Here is a 21,787-nt window from a genome sequence, read left to right as displayed (position 1 = left end):
ACAGAGAATTAATAATACAAAGTTATGCAGATAATACAATTTTAACTACCAATCCTTCCTTCCAGGTATAATGAAATCAGATCCTTTTATGCTCTATTGTAATCTTGAGTCCTCTTCTAATAAGCTGTAATTTATCCACTTTCATATGCAGAGATGTTTGCAGTGGCAAATGTCCCAGATTAAAAAGAAAAGTTTCCTTAGACCTCCTGCAGCTAGTTAGGCAACTATTTCCTACCCATGAGAAATATTTTGGCTTTTCTGGAAGTTACCTCAATCAGGAGATGCACCTCTTTCGCCTTTTCCTTTGGTTCCTTTCAGGAAGTGATTTTAAGAAAATAAAAGACACCTGCTGAAAACGGTGAAATGGAGAGGTATGATGCTGGATCTCTAATGGGATCATAAAACTTCCATCCACTATTTGGCTCCACCACTGCATTTCCTTTAGGTGAGAGGAAAATAATGCGTGGTTAAGTTAGTTATTTGGAGTTTCTGTTTATATAAACTATCTCTTTCTTTCACATACATGGTCTTTCTTCTAAGTACTCTTCTGTAATTCCTGTAATACTCTATTTTCTGGAAACTTTTTTTTTTGAGGTAACATTGGCTTACATTATATGTGATCACATCACTTCAGATGCATATCACACCACAATCACCAACAGACACCCAGAGTCCTTCACCATTGTCCATTGTGCCCTCTCCCCTTTGCCCTCTTTTCTTCCCCTCATTGCCTGGTAACCTCAATTCTACAGTAATATTTGTAATGTATTGTAGTGTGTATTTGTAGTGTATTGGTTTGGATTTGTCTTACCCTCTGTTTTATTTCACTAGATACCACATGTTGAAGGAGGAAATTACTAAGGGCTGCTGAACAACTTGCCTACAATAATGGTGGCCATTATCCTGACATCCTCCTGCTGTTCTGAAAAGTTCCTGGTAAACTCAAACTGGCAAAGCTTCCTCATATCCCACACTACCAACCAGATGCTATTGCTCAAGCATAGAAAGTTTCTGCATACAAACTGTATAAAACTTTACCATTCCCGCTATTCTGGGCTGAGTCTTTTGGGAGCTATCCCACTGAGCCAGACAGTGTAACAAATAAATGTCTCTTCCCACTTTAAGTGCCTTCTAGTTTCTCTGAAAAATTATTGTAACAGTTTCAGAGAAACTATCTGGTATTTGTATTTTTTCCTTCTCATTTATTTTGCTTAGCATTATCTCCTCCAGTTCCATCTATGTTGTTATAAATGGCAAGAGTTCATCTCTTTTTTATATTTGCGTAATATTTCCAATGAAATAATAGGGAGAGAGTGAGAATGAGTTATATTTTTCTAATCCACTCCTCTGTTCCCGGGCACTTGGTTTCCATAACTTGGTTATTGTAATTAGTTCTATAATAAACCCAGGAAGCTTTAGCTTTCTTACACAACTTTTTTTCCCACACACATCTTTTGCAATCCATCCTGTACTTATTTTGGGGTCACTGCTAGGGTTTCTCCATGTCTGACTACTGTGGCTGCTTAAACCTGTGCTGTCCTTGCCACAAATCATTGTGTACCTTGTAGCTTGGCAACTTTGCAGTCAGTTCCCACTATGAACATTGGCTCTTAAAAGGCAAAACTGTTCTGTCTACTCACACCCATATTCCTAGAGTTTAGAAAAGTCCTAGAATTTTAATAACTACCTCATAAATTCATTCATTGAGCTTACTCAGAAAATATGTATCAAGCATCTCACATGTGCCAAGCACTTTCTAAGCACTGAGGTCACCTCAGTGAACAAAATAAATAAAAAGTGTTGCCCTTACATTGTGGCAATTACATCCTAGTGTGATAGGGGAAAAATGTTAAATCAATCAGTGAAAAAGTAACTAATTCAGTACATTAACAGAAAAGGAGTGCTATGGAAAATAAGATTAGGATAAGAGAAAATGAGAGAGTATTGGTAAAGAAGAGTTTTAATAGAGGAAGAGTTGATGGAGAAGATAACCTGTAAGCAACTGAAAAATGGTGAAGAAGAGAGCCATTCAGATATACCACAAAAGAGCTTCCAGGAAATGAATACAATAGATAGATAGTGCCAAGGACTCATGATTTCAAGCAATAGTATGGAAGATACTGAACCTACGGGAGAATGAGCAGATAGGAGAGAGATTTAAGAAGAGGACAAAGGGCCCTCCCTGGTGGCGCAGTGGGTTAATGCACTGTACTGAGAATCTAAAGCCGCTTCCGCATGAGTTTGATTCCCGCCTGCCCGGGAGATGACCGCATGGCGTGGCAGCCCTCTCCTGACCCACCCGCTGCTCCTCTTAGCAGTGTACTTCAACGATCTGCCTGTTCTGCTCCCAACTCTGTCTCTGGTGAAGCCTCTCACCGCCCCTGAGCCTCTGGCCTGTACCCCAGTTCTGTATGAACAAATAAATAAATAAATCTTAAAAAATAAATAAAAAAAAGAAGAGGACAAAGATATCTCAAACCTTGCAAGTCAACCTCAGTGTTGACTGAATGGCATGGGGAACCAACCCAGAGCTTAAAGCAAAAGAACAGGATATGGTTTTAATCGAACACTGGCTGCTATTGAGAACAGATTATAAATGAGGAAAAACGAAAGCAAAGAGGAGACAATTTGAGTAAGAAACGGTTAAAAGCTTGGATCAGGAATGCATCAAGAGGTAGGGGAGGAAGGTTAATGATCCAATTCTAGATATATTTTGACAGTATAGGTAAAGGGATTTATTACCCAATTGAATATAGAATATTCAAAAACAAGGATTCCTGATGACTTCAAGTTTTTTCACCTGGGAACCTGGAAGGGAACTGCTATTCTTGAAACAGAGAAGACTGGGAGTAAGCACGAGGGAAGGATCTGAGTATGGCCATGTGCACTGCAAGAAATCCATTACACATTCAAATGAAGTATATAGCAGGCAGTTCGATATACATACTTGGATTTCAAAGACAAATTTTGGTTAGTAGTATAAATTTTGAAATCATTAAGAGCTCTAAACAATGATAAAATGTATTTTCCACCCTTCAAGGAAAGAGTTTGTAGGTGAAAGAATAGCTCCCAAAAAGTATGAACAAGACCATTTACGTATCAAGAAATGATAAATTTCTTCCTAAACCTTCATTTGAAGCAACCCATCTCTAAGCATGGCCTGCAGATCCATGAATCAAAATAAAACCAAGTTTCACAATAAACATACAGTGATTTTTCACATACTCAAATCTGAAAGCCAGTCTTTCTATGTGTATAACTCTGGAATAGAATTTCATTTGAAAGTTTCCACTTGAATACCTATAATGGCCTCTAAGTGTGGGTCACACATGACGTACACAGTCTGGCAGAGTCACTAGGAATCCCCGATACCCAATTCTTTTTGTACTAGCCATAGATTGACATATGTCGAGTAAGATTTATCATTACTAAAGGAAACATACTTCTGGAAAATCGTCTGAGTCACTTCCTGCATCTTATCCATAATAACCCTGAAGGAGCTCTCTTGCTGAATTATAAAACTGTTTTGATGAACATGCTGTTTCAGGAAAGATGTTTCTCATCTGAATCTCTTGTATCAACATTTAGAAATCTGAATTCCCATAGCAAGTGTTCAGTTCTTTATAATTTTTAACTGAAAATTGTTCAATTTACTATTGATTTATAATACCATATATTTCAGGAGAACAGCTTCACACCTTGATATGTGTATATACCTTACTATACCCACCTACAAAGTTTTACTGCCATTTCCACTATTAAAATGACCCCTTCCACTTATTCCCCACACCCTTTCTCTTTCCTTCTAGTAACCACCATAATTCTCTTATTTTTGTTACACTTGCTAGTTTATTTGTTACACCTACAAGTGAAACCACTTACTAATTGTTTCACTTTATCACTTATTTAGTTCTTTGTAATTTTGATTTTTTTTACATTTTTTGCTTGCTGCTGAAGTTTACAACACATGAGATTATATCATAATTTAATAAACTGATAGTCCTTACAAAGCAATTGTTTATGCAGAAAAACAGCAGAATTTGAAAAGACTACCTGGGAATACCCAGGTATTCCCTTTGGCAGAAATACTAGTTCTGGGCATTTTGCAAACATATCTTTTTTTTTTTTTTTTTTGAGTAACTGTTTTAGGCAGTATTCGAGTAAATAAGCAATATATTTTTGAATATCACTGAATTGGAGAAGATATAAACCCAAAGATTTCTGCAGATAGTTTAATCAAGCTATGTGGCACCTATGAGCTTCACTCACAAATATCCTGTTTAACATTTTGGGTACTGGAGTTATCATTCCTAACCTAGATCAACTGTTCATTTAAGTTCATGACTCTAGAGCTAACATTTCCGTCTACTATATTGCGATAGAGCCATCTCCACAAAAAAAGGAGTGACCATGGTTCTTTCCCCAATGTAGGGCCGAGCTGAGCTGCAAAGGTGGCTTGAGAAACAGAAGAAACACAGAAGGGGAAACACTTGGGAAAAAACAGAGATAGAAAAGACTGCTTGCTTCTCAGCTTTGGGCTTGTACCAGGGACTTGAGGTCTTGGAGGAGCCATGTGGGATGGAGACATGTAGAGATACTCGGAAGAGACACTTGGGTAAGGACACGTTGGGGAGATTGACAATGACAGCCTTTATCTTGATTTGTACTTGTTTTGTTACTTTCATCCCAGATTTTTCTGACCCTTTTGCCCCTTTCCTGTGGTTCCCTACAAGAAAGTACTTTAGACTTATGTCAGGCTTGTGGATCCCAGAGGCCACGCTTCAAGCCAACTCTTTGGCTTGACATTTACCCATAAGGGGGTGGTAACGGGATTTTCAGTGGGAATCTATTATCTTCTCTCTTCTGCCCTATCTATGTGCAATCATTCCATTAAAGATGTTATACATTAAGAGTATGCTCTGTCTTTATGGAGTGGATAGCAGAATCCCTTTAAAGTATTCAAGTCTAAGGGTCTCAGGGGCCCCTCAGTCTGCTTGCTAACAGTATCAGAAAGAAAAAAATAACTTCAGTCAGTATGCTATAGAAAATACAGCCAAAATTTAGAGAAATTTTAGAAAGAATTTAAATATTTTTTAATCATAAAACTTAAATTATCTCTAGACCTTATTTTCCCAAAATCTAGTAATTCTAACTTCAGGTCTACTGAGGAAAAAACTACATTTAAAATTATAGCTATCTTATTTCACTTAGCACAATCCCTTCTAGCAAGAAAAAGAATAGTCTGCCTTATAAAAGGACTATAGGGAACCAAATAAGGGATCAAGGGGAAAAATTTAAAAGTAATAATAAGCTAGCAGGTAGCCATAAGTAAGAGACATTCTGCATGGAGGTGGAGGTAAAGGAATCAAAACAGGGGAGAGAAAAGCACAAGGGACTGTGGTGTTGGTTCACAGGTGAACTGGGGGTGGGAATTTTATGGGAAATACATAATGGTGTAAAGGATATAAATAAAAATAAAATAAAATTATAGCTATCAATTTCATGTCACAATTCTAAAATGTTATCACATATTTTATAATATTTGATAGGTTGCATCAAAATTGAGCAACAATGCACAAACACAGAGAACAAAAATTAATGTTATATAATTTTGTGGTTATAAGACACTGGCCAACTCAAAATGGCCTCAAATCTAGTATTTTCAACTCTCCCCCCCCCCCCACCAATTAAAAAAAAACAAAAACAAAAAAACAGGATCCAGGAGCAGGGAGTACAAATGGCACCATCAGAAAGTGCCTGCAATGATGACCCACTGAGACCATCCTAAACATCCACTATGACCCGGAGTTGGTGCTGGTGGAAAGAAGGCAGTGAAGGTGCCAGTCCAAAGACAGTAGGAAGAGGATAAGGTTTCCTGAGTAACTGAATTTAAACTAGAATGAGTAGCAGAATCAAAAAAGGAAACAATGACCATTTTCTAATTAAACTTGTAAACTTGTGACTCTTTCTTGCCAGGCATCTAGTATACAAGTTTTATCATTTTGTATTCCCCCGGTCACTACTAAGCAGATCAAAAAGGACTTCATAAAGAGAGATAACCTCTCAAATTCTTGTTCTCCACTTTTTCTAGGTAGCACTTCATTCAGATCTTGTTTTCTCCTGGGAAGCACTGGGTCTTACTCTCAAAAATTTGAAGTAGAACATTGGGATCAATATAGGGATGTCATGAGAAGGGAGCAAAGACAGTTGCTACAATTTATTACAATATCTGGGAAGGTCAGCACACTTTTCCTATGACCTCCCATGATGTCATTTTATCTTTTCAGTTAGATTAACAGTTCCTACATTACAGGCATCCTGTTGTATTTCTATGGCACTTGATGTTCTGTTGCATTAAGCATTCACCAAGTATTTGTTGACTCACAATGGATGCAAACTAGAAAAGGAAAAAAATAAAGATATCCTATTTTTCACATTTTCAAGACTGCAAATAGCATGAGATGTTGTCACAGAGGCTTAGCAGAGTAGCTGCAGTGTGCAGATTACCTATATAGCTAGCCTGGGAGCTGTAAACAGTGAAAAAAATATAATGTAACAAAATGTTCTCAACACTTATTTGCTTAGAATAAATTGAGAAATTGTGATTTGGAAAGTATCAATAGAGTTTGCTAAATTGTTTGTTATTAGATATATTACCAAGGGAATAAATTCTTTTGTTGCATATAATAAGAAAACACTTTAAAGTGCTAAGTTTAAACAGAGGAAGAAAAGAGGGGGAAGGATCTTTGTTAACATGTACTTGCTAAGATTGCAGTTGCCATTTCTCCACTATTTTTAAAACTGCTAAAAGATAATGGAGTCAACAAAAACTAATAGTCTTTAAATATTTCAAATTACATATCTTATGCCTACAATTTTATGGCATTGCCTTCTTTAGCAATTCCTTCTACAACCTATATGAGATAATTCACAGAAATGCCTCAAAAGGATCTCTCTAAGTGCTCTAAGTAAAAACTTAGGAAGTAAAAGAATTCTTCTATGGGAATTCCTAATAAGTTAATTATGATGGAGTGTGAACTCTAACCTATTAAACACCACTCTCTATTTATTGATAATACTGACTCAATGCTTTCAAGCCATGTAAAGTAAGTAGGATAGTTAGACTCTCTCCAAGAATCCATAAAAAGCAAGCATGGTGGAGATGCAGACTGGCCAGTGTGAGGGACAAGCGCCAGCAGAGAACAGGTGTTTCTTGTTGATCACTTCCAGGCAGTCTGTTGCTAAAATAAACTTACTATTGTATGGATCAAAAAAAGCAGACGCAGAACTGAGACCCAGCCAAGATCACACCATCTTTAAAGTCAGACAAGGAAGGGTGTAGCTAGAGACCTGGTTTACCTACCTGTCTGGCTCATGTATCCTTGACAATCTCCCTAACCCAAGCATGTCTCTCCATCCCATCTGCTCAGCCAACTACCATCTCTCCCTATTATCCAGACTCATACCATTTCTTCCTTAAACTAAGACAGCCGCATCCTATTTAAATTCTCTGCTTCCAGTTTCTTCCCTCAGATTACCATTAGAATGAACATCCCATATATGCACACACTTCAATCACTTCAGTCCATCAGGTCCCTAACGTCCATAGTTCTGGAAAATAGGAACCCTGTCTTTTCTTGTTCCTATACCACATTGTTGAGATGGTTTCTGGCACAGAGAAGGTTATCAGTAAATACTGGTTGACTATAAAACAAGGCATAACCTGCAAACCCCTTGACCATCTAACGCCACTCATTCATCACAAATTTATTTCCTGATACTTCTCTAAATGTTTCTGTAATTTTGAATTATCCTATGTTCCAAACATGATACACTTTCACATTTCTGATCTTTGATGTAGCTAGTCTCTGTTTAAAATATTCCTCACCCACTTCAATGTTGTTACCTCCTAATTCATCTAATAAATGAATTTGATGAATAAATGAACCATCCTCAAGTGCTTTCCTTGTATTCTTCATCTCATTAGTAGACCTCCCTGTTTTAACTGTTCTCCCAATCTCACTCCTTTTTGTCAATATTTGTATTCATAATATTGTAATACAAACTAAAACTAGTTATGATATTTGAATAAGACTTTGTTTCCTTACTTCCTTTTAAAAATAAGGTTTTGAGACAGCTTCTGGGTTGATACCACCTTGGGTGTTTGTTACTAATAAACTTATTCTTGTTTCTCTCATTTTCTGATAGAAGATATAGTAGATATTTTTAAACATCCAGCTACTCTACTCACAAGAAACATACCAAAATCAAAAAAACATAGAAAAGTTAAATTTAAAAAGTACAAATTAAAAAATACAGAAACTGAGTAAAAATCAAAGTATGATAAATTAAAATACTGTGAGAAATGGTGAAAGTGTTACTTGAAAACAAAGGTATAACTTTAAAACATATATTAACTTCAGTTGAGCTAATAAAAAGTTTTTCTTTGTTTTCTGTTTTTTGTTTTTCTTTTTTGGTTTTAGTTTTGGGGGGTTTTTTTGTTTTTGTTTTTGTTTTTTTGTTTGTTTGTTTTTTCATGGAAGAAGTAGGTTGTAGGCCAGAGATGCAGGGGGTTAGAGGATTCATCAGAGACAGAGTGGGGAGCAGAACAGGCAGATCTACTGAAATACACTGTTAAGGGGAGCAGCAGGGTAGGCAAGTCTGCTGAAGGAGTGATAGCACTGAGACTTAAACACCAGGGAGGGCCTAAAAGTTTTGTTTTATCTTGTTTATTAAGAATAGCAAAATAAAATCTAAATTGAAAGAAGATGATTAATGAAAGAACATAAATTAATAAGATGGAAAAGGAAGACACAATGGAAAGTGTCAATTAAGGCAAAAATGCATCTATGCAAAAATTGATAAAAAAGAAAATCATCTAGTCATTTGATAAGATCAAGAATAAACACAGATTATGCAATATATTGTTACTGTCTTTATATATTGTTTTATATATTATAATATATTAAATAATATTAGGAGTAAAATGGTAACCTCAGACAGAATGTTTTAAAAGAGACTATTATGAAATTTTATGCTAATAAATTTGAAGTTACAAGAAACAAATTTCTAGAAATATATGTATCAACAATGCTATTTTGAGGGAGAAAAATTGAAATGACTTCACCTTTTAAGGGAGGAAGGGAAGAAAGAAACTAAGAAAGGAGGGAAGAAAAAAGGTAGGGAAGGAAGGAGATACCATCTAACACCCATGATAATGGTCCCTAGCAAAAAGTTCAGAAATGGGCAAGAGTATAGAGAAAAATAATCCCTCAATGTTGGTGGGAATGCAGACCTGTCCAACCCCTCTGCAAAACAGCATGGGGGTTTTCAAAATATTAAAAATAGGTCTACCATATGACCCAGCAATTCCATTCCTAATCATCCAAGAATACAAAAATGCTGATTCAAATAGATACATTCTTTGGTTCATTAGACCACTATTTACAATAGTGAAGTTATACAAGCAACCTAAATACCAGTGACAGATGGGTAGATAAAGAGTACATAGTCTATATACACAACAGAATACTACTCAGCTATTAAAAGAGAAAATAAGATGAAATGTTGCTGTTTGTGACAACAGTGATGGAACTAAAGAGGATTATGCTAAGCAAAAAAAGTCAGGAGAATGTCAAATGACAGATGATTTCATTCAAATGTGGAATATAAAGGGGGGAAAGGGCACAGACAAAACCAACCAAAATAAACCCTAGAAACCTGACTACTGAATTGAGGCTACCAGAGAAAAGCGTGGGTGTGGGAACAAACTTGAGAGCACCCCAGTGAACTATTGAAACTTTGGTGGAAACTCTCTTCAAAATCTTCTCATAATGAGTATCTATGCATAAGAAGATGGTATATGCTAAACAAGCCAAACAGCACTCAAGATATGACTGGCCCCCAAGCTCCTCTGCTTCTGTGTAAAGGCCATTTAGAATTCAAACTCTTTCTTCAAACTGCTGCCATCTCCAGCTCTGGCGGGAACTTGGACAGGACCTGGCAGTTGTGCCACTGCTGCAGTCTCGCTGAATGAATACCCCCCTCTTTGGGACACCTACACCTTCTGAAGGTTCATGGGGAGGATAAGATGGCCATACTATGTCTTCTGTCTTCCACTTGCTGTCACACCTCCTAAATGTTCATGCTCTTAATACATAGCATCAAAATATAAAACATAAATGGGTAGGGTTATAAATTGATAAGTCAATATCAAAGAAGAAAATTCCAACATGCCTTTTAGTAGTTGACAGATCAAGAAAAACTAGAAGAGGGAAAAGACAAAATATCAGTAAGATGATATAAGTTTAAACAACACAATTGAAATAATACCATTTTCGTTAAACCTTTGCTAATTAAGATTCTTCCCTGGCTTTCTATTACCTAATGGCATCAAATCTAAATTATTCTAGATCCAAAAGTGTTCTACATTTAATAATGCCCTACCTATTTAACCAACCTTATTTCCTATCTGTTCACAACAAGAAGTATTTTATCCTAGGCAAATCAAACCACTAATGGACCAGAGCGAGGACACTATGGTATAGTGTTTATGGACACTATGGTATCGTGTTTATGGACTGGAATTAAACTGCAAAGGTTCACATCCTGGTTCCATCATTTACCAATTGCATGAACTTGAGAAAGTTACACAGTCCTATAAGCTTATGTCTTCTCATGAATAAATTAAGAATAAAGTTTGCATCTATCTCATAAGGCCTACTGAAGTAAAGTGGGGCCTCACACTGATGACCTGCCTTTATTCATATCATTATCATCTACTAAAAGGAACTTCTTCCCATCTATTCAAATTCTACCTCAAAGGCTAATTCAGTTCCTCTTTCATAAAGTCTTCACCACTTATTCTCTCCAGCCTTCATTTAGTTTCCTCTTCTACAGTGATTGTTAAGTTTATAGGAGAAGAGTATACAATCACAGATGTCTTAGAATATCTAATGGAAGGGGATCCTCTATTCATAAAAACATATATACACACTTGTACATTTTCATAAGACATCAAGGGTTATATGTCCCTCTGAAGCCCACCCATGGAAACCCAATTAAGAACCTCTATCTTAAGTTTGTTTCACCATCATCACTCTCCTCTCCTAAATCCACTCTAACAAAAGCACAGAATGCTCCATGGAAATAGAAAAGGCATAGAGAGAATTAGAGAAGTTCACCTCAAAGATAAGAAAACTGATTTACAGAGGTGAAATGACTTATCAAAGCCACAAAGAACTAAAAATAGCATATTAAAGTCAGAACCTATCCCCTGAGTACTCCTCCAGGATTCTATGCAAAAGTGATTTGAATAATTTATCTCTAACCCAAATAACTCTAAGCTTGAGAAATAATGCTAGCACATTTTTCAGGTGAGGCAATAATCCCTTGGGGAATCTGTCCCTAGATTATGAGGCCACAAATCAAAACACATTCACAGAATGATACTTACTAAGCAGAATTACTATATTTTACTATACTTGTATTTAAATTATTATTATTCTTGTATTTAAATTCTCTCACTGGCTTTCTCAGAAGCAACATCAAGTTAGGAAAAGACTGCCCCAATATTTATTACTTATTATTTCAAGGAGTTAACTTTGAAAAAAATTTAAGTTTGGGCCCTCCCTGGTGGCGCAGCGGGTTAAAGCACTGCACTAAGAAGCTTAAGCCACTTCCGCATGAGTTCGATTCCCGCCTGCCCAGGAGGAGATCCACATGGCTTGGCAGACCTCCAACCCGCCCCGCTGCTCCCCTCAGCAGTGTACTTAGTCGATCTGCCTGTTCTGCTCCCCAGTCTTTTCCTGGTGAATCCTCTCACCCTCCGCATCTCTGGCCTGTACCCTAGTTCTGTATGAATAAATAAATCTTAAAAAAAAAAAAGAAAAAAATTTAAGTTCTATAATTGCAATAATCAACATCAACAGATCTTGGGCAAGAAAAAATACAAATAAAGTTAATTCAAAATATTTTTCTCTCACGCCTCACTTTGTAAATAGTCTATAAAGCATCTTTCATTTTCCTCCATATAAGACATTCTTCCAGAACTAACAAATAGTAAAATGAACTAAACTCTGCTCATTCTCTACCCTAACTTCCAATTTTCACAGAAAGTTAATGTTAAGCAAAGAAAAAGAAATGCATCATGAATAATGTACAAAAAATAATAATCAACCTCCATGTTATTAAAATTACACAACTGATTAGCAGTTGTGTAGTCATAGTCTCCTAGTGTGGAAAGGAAGTACTTCACAATGTGGAGTTATCTAACCAGCCTAGGAAATGAGATAAATGACTCAAAAAGAGTACGAGTTTAGTAAAATGAGATAGATCAGTCAAAAATTTCAATCAACAACCAGGAAAGAAAGCACTTTACAAGAAAATAATAGTGGATCTCAAGACCATAAGTTGTTTTGTTTTTTTTCTAGCTAAGGATCATAGAGATGAATCATAAAGCTGCACTGTCAAAGCACTTCATTTTCCAGATGCAAAAATTAAATACTGAGACCTGAACTGCATCTCCTTTCCAGAGAAAAGACCCTAGCACCTACCGTAAGAAATCATCTTCCTTACCTGAAAATTCATACTATCTTGGATAGTGAAACAAGGTGAAATAAATACTAGGAAATGCTACCAATAATATCACTGATACACTCTAAATAATAAGTCCCATTTAGGCTTTGGGGAAGTCATACACCATGAGCAATTATATGTTTTGCTTCCCCGAGTAATCCATGGAGTTAGATGAGACTGAGTGCACTTTTGGATAGTGACAAAGGAAAGAGCGACATGTTTACATGCCATTCTTCCCTTTGCTGTTTTATACCAAGAAAAAGAAAAATGCGGGCTACAGAATTCACCCTGTATGTTATAACATTTTTTATATTTCTATCCATTGTTTTCATCATTTATACATGAGTTGATAATGTTTAGAAACAGCATTAAGAAAGGCCAATAACTAATATTTATTCATCACAACAGTAACTTTCCTGTGCATTCTTAATATTTGCTTATGTAAGAAATTTACAAACATAATTTGATTCACATATTTTCACACATAGTCATGCTTACAAAGACAAATCAATGACTATGTGGAATAAAGTTGTTTTCCTGAGAAGAAAGATATTCAGGATTCAGTTACATAATATGTAATAAATCTAAAGTTATTTACAAAATTATTCAGATTTTATTTAAAAAGAATTTCTCATTCATTGCAATTAATACTTTCATATATTAAGCTATAAAAGAAAAGGATAAAATGAACTTTCTAGAATTTCATTCTTTGAGTGAAATATACCTAAAATTCTAAAACTTTAATTTTCCTTTTCATATCAATCATTATTCTTATATTGATCTCCTGAGAGAAAGGCTAAAGCCTAACTGCATTCTCTTGGGATTTGGTGCTAATATCTTCTGAATGAAAACCATCAATCAGTAGTCCTTACCTGTCTTAGAGGTGGAGATACACTTTTGGCAATGCAGAAAACTGTATCTGCTGATTTTTGTAAAACAGAACTACTGTGTATTTTACAGAAAGCAAAGCAATTTAAAACATTTTCAAAATGCAATCATTTTTTTCCCTAAAATTCTGAGTTTTTTTCTGGGCAAATGTCTGTTTGGTAATCTAACTGTACAAAATCTTAATTCTTTATCTTTTTTGTTACAATGGATTTTTTTTAAAGATTTGTTTACTTATGCATACAGAACTGGGGTACAGGTCAAAGATGCAGGTGGGGTTGAGGGGGTAAGAAGCTTCACCAGAGACAGAGTGGGAGCAGAACAGGCAGACTGACAAAGTACATTACTAAGGGGAGCAGTGGCCAAGACAGGAGAGGTCTGCCACGCCATGTGGGTCACCTTCCTGGCCAGGAATCGAATTTGTGCTGTAGTGCAATAGCTTCATAGTGCCACCAAGGGAGGCCCACAATAGATTTTTATTAAAGATTTCTGACTAAAACTGAAATATGGGTTTTGCCTATGACAAAGAAATTTTCAAACTTTTTCCTTCTAGTACTTTCAAATTAAAATTTAAATAAGTAAAAATGAACCATATAGAAATAACATAAGCATTTTAAGGGTCATTTATCAAATTCCTGGCACAATGAATTGTCTAAACAAAAATATTCAAAGTAACTATGTTCACAGCAGGCTAAAATAATGGTTGAAATATTCCTAATAATTTCCACTACCAAGCAACTGAAAGCAATTTAAGAAGTAAATCTGAGCTAATGCAGTATCAAAAATATGAAAAGGAAATTACTTTCAGAACTGCCTCACTATCCAAAGTAGTTGTTTTGAGGGAACATTATAGGTATTACTTTCACGTTTTTAACCTTTTTGTTTCTGGTTGGGGGAAGTGATGGAGGTACTATCTCTGTAAAGGTCTGCTTTTGTTAATAAAAAATTTTGCAGTAATTGCTATACAAATATAATTATTACTTTTTCTGTCCTGTGCATCATTTTTTGCCTTTCTTGAATAATGTTCTTAAGGCTCTAGAAAGATAACTTAAAAGAAAAATAGGCGTGGGTATGAAATATTTGGAAAACAAGCATAAGAAGTATCATCATGCCATGTAAGTAAGGAGAATTGTTTTGGGAAAAGATCGTTAACATCCAAGACTGAGAACAATCATGATCTTGTTAAGAAGAGTGATTTGGCAAAATCCATGGAAGGTAAATCTTCCATAGGACTGGCCCTAAAAAAAAAGAATGGAGGCAGAAACTGATAGGATTTGCTTGAGCTAACTCTCTAACTATAAGGCAGAAAATGGGCAGCAGTCAAATTGAGTAATTTAAACTCAACAAAGGGAATGTTACAAAAATGGTATAAGGTATGGTTTAAGGAATCTCACAAGGAGTATTACAGTATGCAAGAACTATAACCACCTCCATGCCTGCAGGAAATGGGACACAAGCCAATGGAAGAGGGTAGATGCCTAGAGCGGGCTTCCTGATTGGAGCTGTGGTCTTCTAGAGAAAACAGCCAAGCCACAGTAATCTGCACAGTCCTAGTTCAGAGGCAGGGACTAGGACAGTGGTTGGGGAAAGAGGGCACCCAGGAATGGGGACCCAAGAATGATAATGGCCCTCATCTTACTTTCTTCATATTATCTGCTCTCCTGTCACTGCCTCCTGCTGGCCACACCAAGCTAGAAGCCAAGGGCAGAAATCAGTGTAGAAAGGATCTATTCAAGCAGAGGAAAGAAACCTGGTCTAGAGGTAAGGCCATAATAGTGATAGTGGGGAAGAAAAAGGGATAACGCAGGGACAGACATAATAGGATATTAAGACTGAGAGGATCTGGAGATAGGAAAAGTCAAGGTTAACATCATAGTTTCATTTCCAAGTTATGAGATTAGAATGAAGACATCAGCTAAGTCTGTTTTTGTCGAGCATTGTATTCTCAATGCCTAATGGTATCTGGGGCATGAAAGACCTTCAAAAATTAGTTAGGGAGGAAATGTGGATGAATGAATGATACAAGAAATAAATTTGAAAGAAGATGATGTATTATGCAGACTGAGATGTTAAAATATGATGGAGGCGCCTGTTGGAGATTGAGTCGATAGTTCTAAAAAGGAGTTCTAAAAAGGAATAGAATAACGATGTATCCCTAAAAACCATCTGCACAAAAGTGGCATAGAGAACAGACAATAGGAAATGACCATAATCCTTTGCATCATGAGACAAAAGGACAAAGAGAAACCAATATGGAAAAAAGACACAGGAAAAAAACAATAAAGGGAAAAGAAAATATGTCCAACCATTTTCTAACTCTTAAAATAATTTCACATTATACTTGCACAGCTCCAGTAGGTCTTTTCTTGACTCCAAGTCTTACCTAACATAAAGATACAAAGTAAAGCTAGAGACCACTACTGCTTTATTAAGATTTTTTAAAATCCCAAATCTCAATCTTGCTTGCTTTTCTTACCTCAAACGGTACATAATGAACATTAATCCATTTTTAATTCAGGAAAGTCAATTTATTAGCCTTATTCTCTCAAGCAATCATGTGTTCATTAACTATTATGTATCCAGCATTATCACCAGAAAAGTGGACATAAAAATCAGCCTCCAGACATCAAGTAAATTAAAATCCACTTAAACTGTAAAAAGCTATTGAGCATAAAACAATCAGAATTCAATTAAGAACTGACCTCTGTTATTCAAAACAAATAGCTTTTCATCCAGTGAGAATTCATTCCACTCAATACCTGTCAACATCTGCTTTTTTTTCCCCCTAATTCAGAACATTGACAGAGGAGCTATATCCTGCAGTTTTACTTCCTATTAAAGGCCCAATCACACAGTACTGTAAATTTCTCTTCCATAAGGTCTCAATAACCTTCATACCCAATATCATTCAAATGTTCATTTAATGACTAAATGAATCAGAACCTAAACCAACCACAAAGCAGAAGCATCAGTGTCCCTAGTTTTCTCCTTTGGTAAATTCCAAGTTTTTAAGGTTGAAGGTTTTACTATAACCTTTACTGTAACCTTGGACCCATAGGATGGCTGGTATTAAAGACTTGGTACTAAATGGTAAAATGCAAAGACTCACAAAAACAACAAATCCTAAAATGGTTTTAGAAAACAGAAGATTTAACATAATGCCAGATAGGGAAAATGTTCTCATTAAATGTCGGACAGAGAATGAAAAAAGGAGTGTTGAGGAGCCAGTGAGCTCAAAATGAGAGTTACCTCAGTTGGCAAATATAACAGATGTATGTATCTAACGCCCTCACTATTTGAAACCTAACTAAATCTATTTCCTAGTGGCTACTATGTCCATTTCTATGGATTAATTCTTCAGTATAACCCCCTCTTCATTACCCATAACCTCTCTTAACCCACAAATGTCTTCTGCTACACACAGCTTTATGTAAATCTGGGGAAATGTCTTTTTGAGACCCACCCCCACTCCAAGAACGAGTTAGAGCTGTGGTGAAAAACAAGACTTGTAAAATACACAATCTGGTATTGCCACCCAAACTTTACTGAATATTCATCACTTAGAATTCTTGTTAAAACAAACTCTGGTGGGCTCTCCCTGGTGGCGCAACGCATTAAAGCATTGCATTATGAAGCTCTCCGAAGCCACTGCAGCACGAGTTTGATCCCAGGCCACGGAGGTGATCCACATGGCTCAGCAGACCTCTCCTGACCCCCCTAACTGCTCCCCTCAGCAGTGTACTTCGTCTGTTTGCTTGTTCTGTACCTCACTCTGTCTCTGGTGAATCCTCTCACCCACCACAACTCCGGCCTGTATCCCAGTTCTGTAAGGATAAATAAACCTTTTTTTTTTTAAAAAAAAAAAAAAAAAAAAACCTCTGGTTCATCACATTTGAATGAGGCTAGAAATTCTCCATTTTTAATAAGCTCGCAGGTGATGCTATGCTGCTGGTCAACAAAACAAACATTTCTGAGAATCAAGACCTTGGAACACTGCAAAGAATACATACTTAGCCTTAAACTCATTGTTAAAATACCTCCCGTCTGCTTGTATATACAACCCTGGACAGACTCTTTACCCTATAAGCCATCCTTTGTCACCAGTGGAATAAATGAACATTGATTGAGTGCTGATTGTGTACTAGGACTAATATTTCATATTTATCAAATTATGAGTAGGGCTTGAATTAAACAACCTGTCCAAGGTAGGTAAAGTAAATGAAGATCTAAATTGAGATAATTTGATTCAAACTGGTTCTTAATCACTTTATAAGACTATCTCTTCAGTTTTGCTCTCAGAACCATTATGATGATTAAATAATAATTGGCTTAGTTAACATTTACCGAGCACTCATGTTCCAGACTCTAATCTGAGCCTCCCCTAGGGTTTATTAACTCATTTATCTTTATAACCGCCCAGGAGCTATGTACTGTATGTACACACACCTTACAGGTTTTCAAGCAGGCCCAAACAGTTACAGGGTCTTAGCTCAGAGGTTTAGTGAGGAATGGCCCCCGGGCAGTTTAACTGCATTAGTCAGCACTCTTATCACAAGGAGGAGTGGGAGGCTTGGCCACCAACCCTGACATCCCTGGGGCGAGCGCACACCGCGCCCGCTGAGATGTGCAATTGCTAGTCCCACTGGCTCCCAAAGTAACCCTTGTCTTCTACACACAGCTTTAGGTGAACCGGCGGCTATTCCCCACCCCCAGCACTGGTGAAAAATAAATTTAGTCCCACGACCTAAGGCCGCGCAGACAGTATCTTAACAGTTACAAAGACACTAACACACTCGCTCCAGCACTCAATCTGCGGCCTGAGGAGTCGGTGCTGGCCACCTGGGCGCCCGCACCATAGAGGCCAGGAGATTTGTGCACTGGGTTCCTCTCACCAGCTCCGCCTACATCCGGGCACCACGCTAAAGAGCTGTCTCTAATTCCATCCGCTTTCCAACAGCGCCCTCTGCCGGCCGTGCCTGGCAACGCGCCCGGATTGTGAGCTAGTTCCGGGTGCCCCGGAAGTGAAGCCGTCGCTTCCGGAACCAGCGTGTGGGCGGCCGCACGTGGTTGTGCTGCCGGGGCAGTAGCCGGCGCTGGTAGAGAAGTAGTTCTGTCTCCTGGGGCGAGTAAACTGAGCCCAAGCAATGGAAGGCCACAGCGTGGAGGATCTGCTGGCAAAGGCGGAGAGGGACGAGGCAGAGAAGCTGCAGCGCATCACGGTGCACAAGGAGCTAGAGCTGGAGTTCGACCTGGGTAACCTGCTAGCCTTAGACCGGAATCCCCCGACTGAGCTGCGGCGCGCGGGACCCACTCCAGAGACCGAGCTGCGATCCCTGGCGCGGGACAACACGCAGCTCCTCATCAACCAGCTGTGGCAGCTGCCCACGGAACGTGTGGAGGAGGCGCTGGTGGCTCAGCTGCCGGAGCCTACCACTCGGCTGCCGCGGGAGAAACCGGTGCCCAAACCGCGGCCGCTTACACGCTGGCAGCAGTTCGCGCGACTCAAAGGTATCCGACCCAAGAAGAAAACCAATCTGGTGTGGGACGAGGTGAGCGGCCAGTGGCGGCGCCGCTGGGGGTACCAGCGCGCCCGCGACAACACCAAGGAATGGTTGATCGAGGTGCCGGACCGTGCCGACCCTTTGGAGGACCAGTTCGCCAAGCGCATTCAGGCTAAGAAGGAAAGAGTGGCCAAGAATGAGCTGAATCGTCTACGTAACCTTGCCCGTGCGCACAAGATGCAGCTGCCCAGCTCGGCAGGCATGCACCCCACTGGACACCAGAGTAAGGAGGAGCTCGGCCGCGCCATGCAGGTAGCCAAGGTCTCCACGGCCTCCGTGGGGCGCTTCCAAGAGCGCCTACCCAAGGAAAAGGCACCCCGCGGCTCGGGCAAGAAGAGGAAGTTTCAGCCTCTTTTCGGGGACTTTGCAGCGGAGAAGAGGAGCCAGTTAGAGCTGCTGCGAGTTATGAACAGCAAAAAGCCTCGGATGGACGTGACTAGGGCCACCAATAAACAGATGAGGGAGGAGGATCAGGAGGCGGCGGCCAGGAAGAGGAAAATGATTCAGAAGGGCAAGAGAAAAGGGGGCCGGCCGGGTCCTGGGGGCAAGAAAAGAGGAGGGGGCCCTCCCAGCCAGGGAGGAAAGAGGAAAGTGGGCTTGGGAGGCAAGATGAATTCAGGACCGCCTGGCTTGGGTGGCAGAAGAAAAGGAGGGCAACACCAAGGAGGAAAGAGGAGAAAGTAAAGTTCAATTGGAATTTTCCTGTAAACCTAGGACTATATACTACACATTAACTTACAGGGTTGGGGGAGAGGGCTGCTGTCTTCATTGAGTTGAAGGGACTGGGAAATAACCTCCCGCTCAAGATACATTGTAAATGTTGGAATCTGCAAATTACTGTTTCTCCCACATTCTTTTTTTTTTTTTTAATTTGGATGTGAGGGAGGTCATATTTCAGAGCTATAAATGGATTTATACATTTCTAAATTTTTATGACAAGCTTGTGTATTTATCAAGGCAGATGGAGTGAGGGAAGATTACATTTTCAGAACTGGACTTACAAATAACTGCTGTAAAGGTTATTTAATAAAACTGTGTCTAATACTGCTTTAAACTTTTTGGCTGGTAGAAATCTTAAGCGAGTTGGCTATAGGGTACAGGTTATTTTTGCTCACTTTAAAAGCAACTATAAATTATGGCATCAGCAAGACCACTTTTAGAAAGACTTCTTTTGATATTAGCTGTAATATTGGAAGTGTGGACAACTGGTGTCTTTTGAAAAAAAAAATCCCATGCTTCCAACACTGAAAACATTAATTTGCTATAAATTATAACATTTGGACTTTACCAAATAATAGCACACTTCGGTAATCTAGAAAATTTTTTCGACATTTACGTACCCAGTTTTTTACCCTTTTTTTTATCCCAGTGTTTTTTTAGACCTCAAGTAAGTAGGATATTTGGGGTTGAGAGAAAGAAACCTATCAAATCCTTAATTGGGATGTTAGTATCTATTCACTTGGCAAACTGACCTGAATTGGTTTGAGTAAAGTGAAATTTTGATAGCTACCCTGAGTTCCCAAACTGATCTCAGTAACTCATCTCTGTAAAAGTATCCTAAAAAGAATTCACATTAGCCCCAGAATGAGGTGTCCAGGGAATATTTATATGTTCGTATTATAGAGTTGAGAGCCACTGTGCTTTTTGGTCTGACAATTGAAAGAAAACTTTAAGTTGTGAATTTATTTCATTTATCACTTGTCATTTACATAAGACAGGCTTAGAAATTGCTATGAAGAGAATTCATATTGCCTAAGTTACTAAAAGCACAAGTGTTCAGTTGCTACTCCCTTAGCATACTTCCTGATAAATAGAGTTTTGCTATTATTGATGAAAGTTCCCAATAAGCAATAGCGCATTTGGTAATTTTAGACTCTCCCAAAAGACAGTGTTACTAAAGATGGAAAGTTTTTAACTACTCATGAAATCACTTTATAGTATCCTAAACAATTTCACCAAAAACCAAGACATTCTCAGACGATTTTAAAATCATTTAAATTCTCAACTCGGGGTGGGGGGGACTTAAGGTTTACTGTTTTATTTGGAGATTTTTGTTTTTGAGACTATTGATTTAGCAGTTAGACTTAACTATCCATATTTTTTTAATGCAGGATATTTGCAAGATTCGTGTTTACTTTTAAAACTTTAAATGTAGTGTTTCAATGATCTGTTATGAAAATACTCAAGGCATAACATCTTGTGACATAGGTGGATCCTGACAGGATTATGTTAAATCTATCAGAAGAAAGACAAACACCATAGGATTTTACACATACGAATTATAAAGAGGCGGGGGAGTAAAAGAACAAAACACTGAATCAAAAACCTTAGGCTGACAAATAGCGTGGTGGTTACGAGTCGGGGGAGGGGAGGAATTCCGGGGCAGAGGGATGATTGTTGGGTGGTGACTGGACATTGGTCGGTGGATGTTTCGTCGTACATGCATTTGCTGAGGTGAGAATTTGTACACTTGAAACCTGGAGTGTTGTGAACCGGTGCTACCTCAATTTTTTTTTAAGAGGGCAAAATAGCATTTCAAAGAGAAGAAAGCCCTTGCTTCCCTTTACCCCACTAGTCCCCAACATGTGAAGTAGAGGAAATACGTAGAGCCTTAAAAGACGCACCCAGGACCCAATAGAACAATTACCTTTAGGCAACTTCGAAAGTGCTTGGTGAGACTGCTGGGGCTGGGGCGGGGATGGGTTTGATTCGGGCAAAGGTCCCCTAACTCTCGCGGCTCGGCGTCTGGTGGGGAGACTTGGCTG

The 21,787-nt window shown here is 38.3% G+C and overlaps 1 protein-coding gene across 1 annotated transcript; it reads left to right on the top strand.

The window, feature by feature from the left end:
- Window positions 1-18,525: 18,525 nt before the first annotated feature.
- On the top strand, window positions 18,526-20,056 carry RRS1 (RRS1 ribosome biogenesis regulator homolog (S. cerevisiae)). Its single transcript, XM_004679832.2, has one exon. The coding sequence runs from the start codon at window positions 18,606-18,608 to the stop codon at window positions 19,704-19,706; it is 1,101 nt and encodes a 366-aa protein (XP_004679889.1). The 5' UTR covers window positions 18,526-18,605; the 3' UTR covers window positions 19,707-20,056.
- The last annotated feature ends 1,731 nt before the right edge of the window (window positions 20,057-21,787 follow it).

Source organism: Condylura cristata, unplaced genomic scaffold, assembly GCF_000260355.1.
Source record: "Condylura cristata isolate star-nosed mole 26May11 unplaced genomic scaffold, ConCri1.0 scaffold00009, whole genome shotgun sequence".
Lineage (NCBI taxonomy): Eukaryota > Metazoa > Chordata > Mammalia > Eulipotyphla > Talpidae > Condylura > Condylura cristata.
This window is presented reverse-complemented; position numbering and strand designations above follow the sequence as displayed.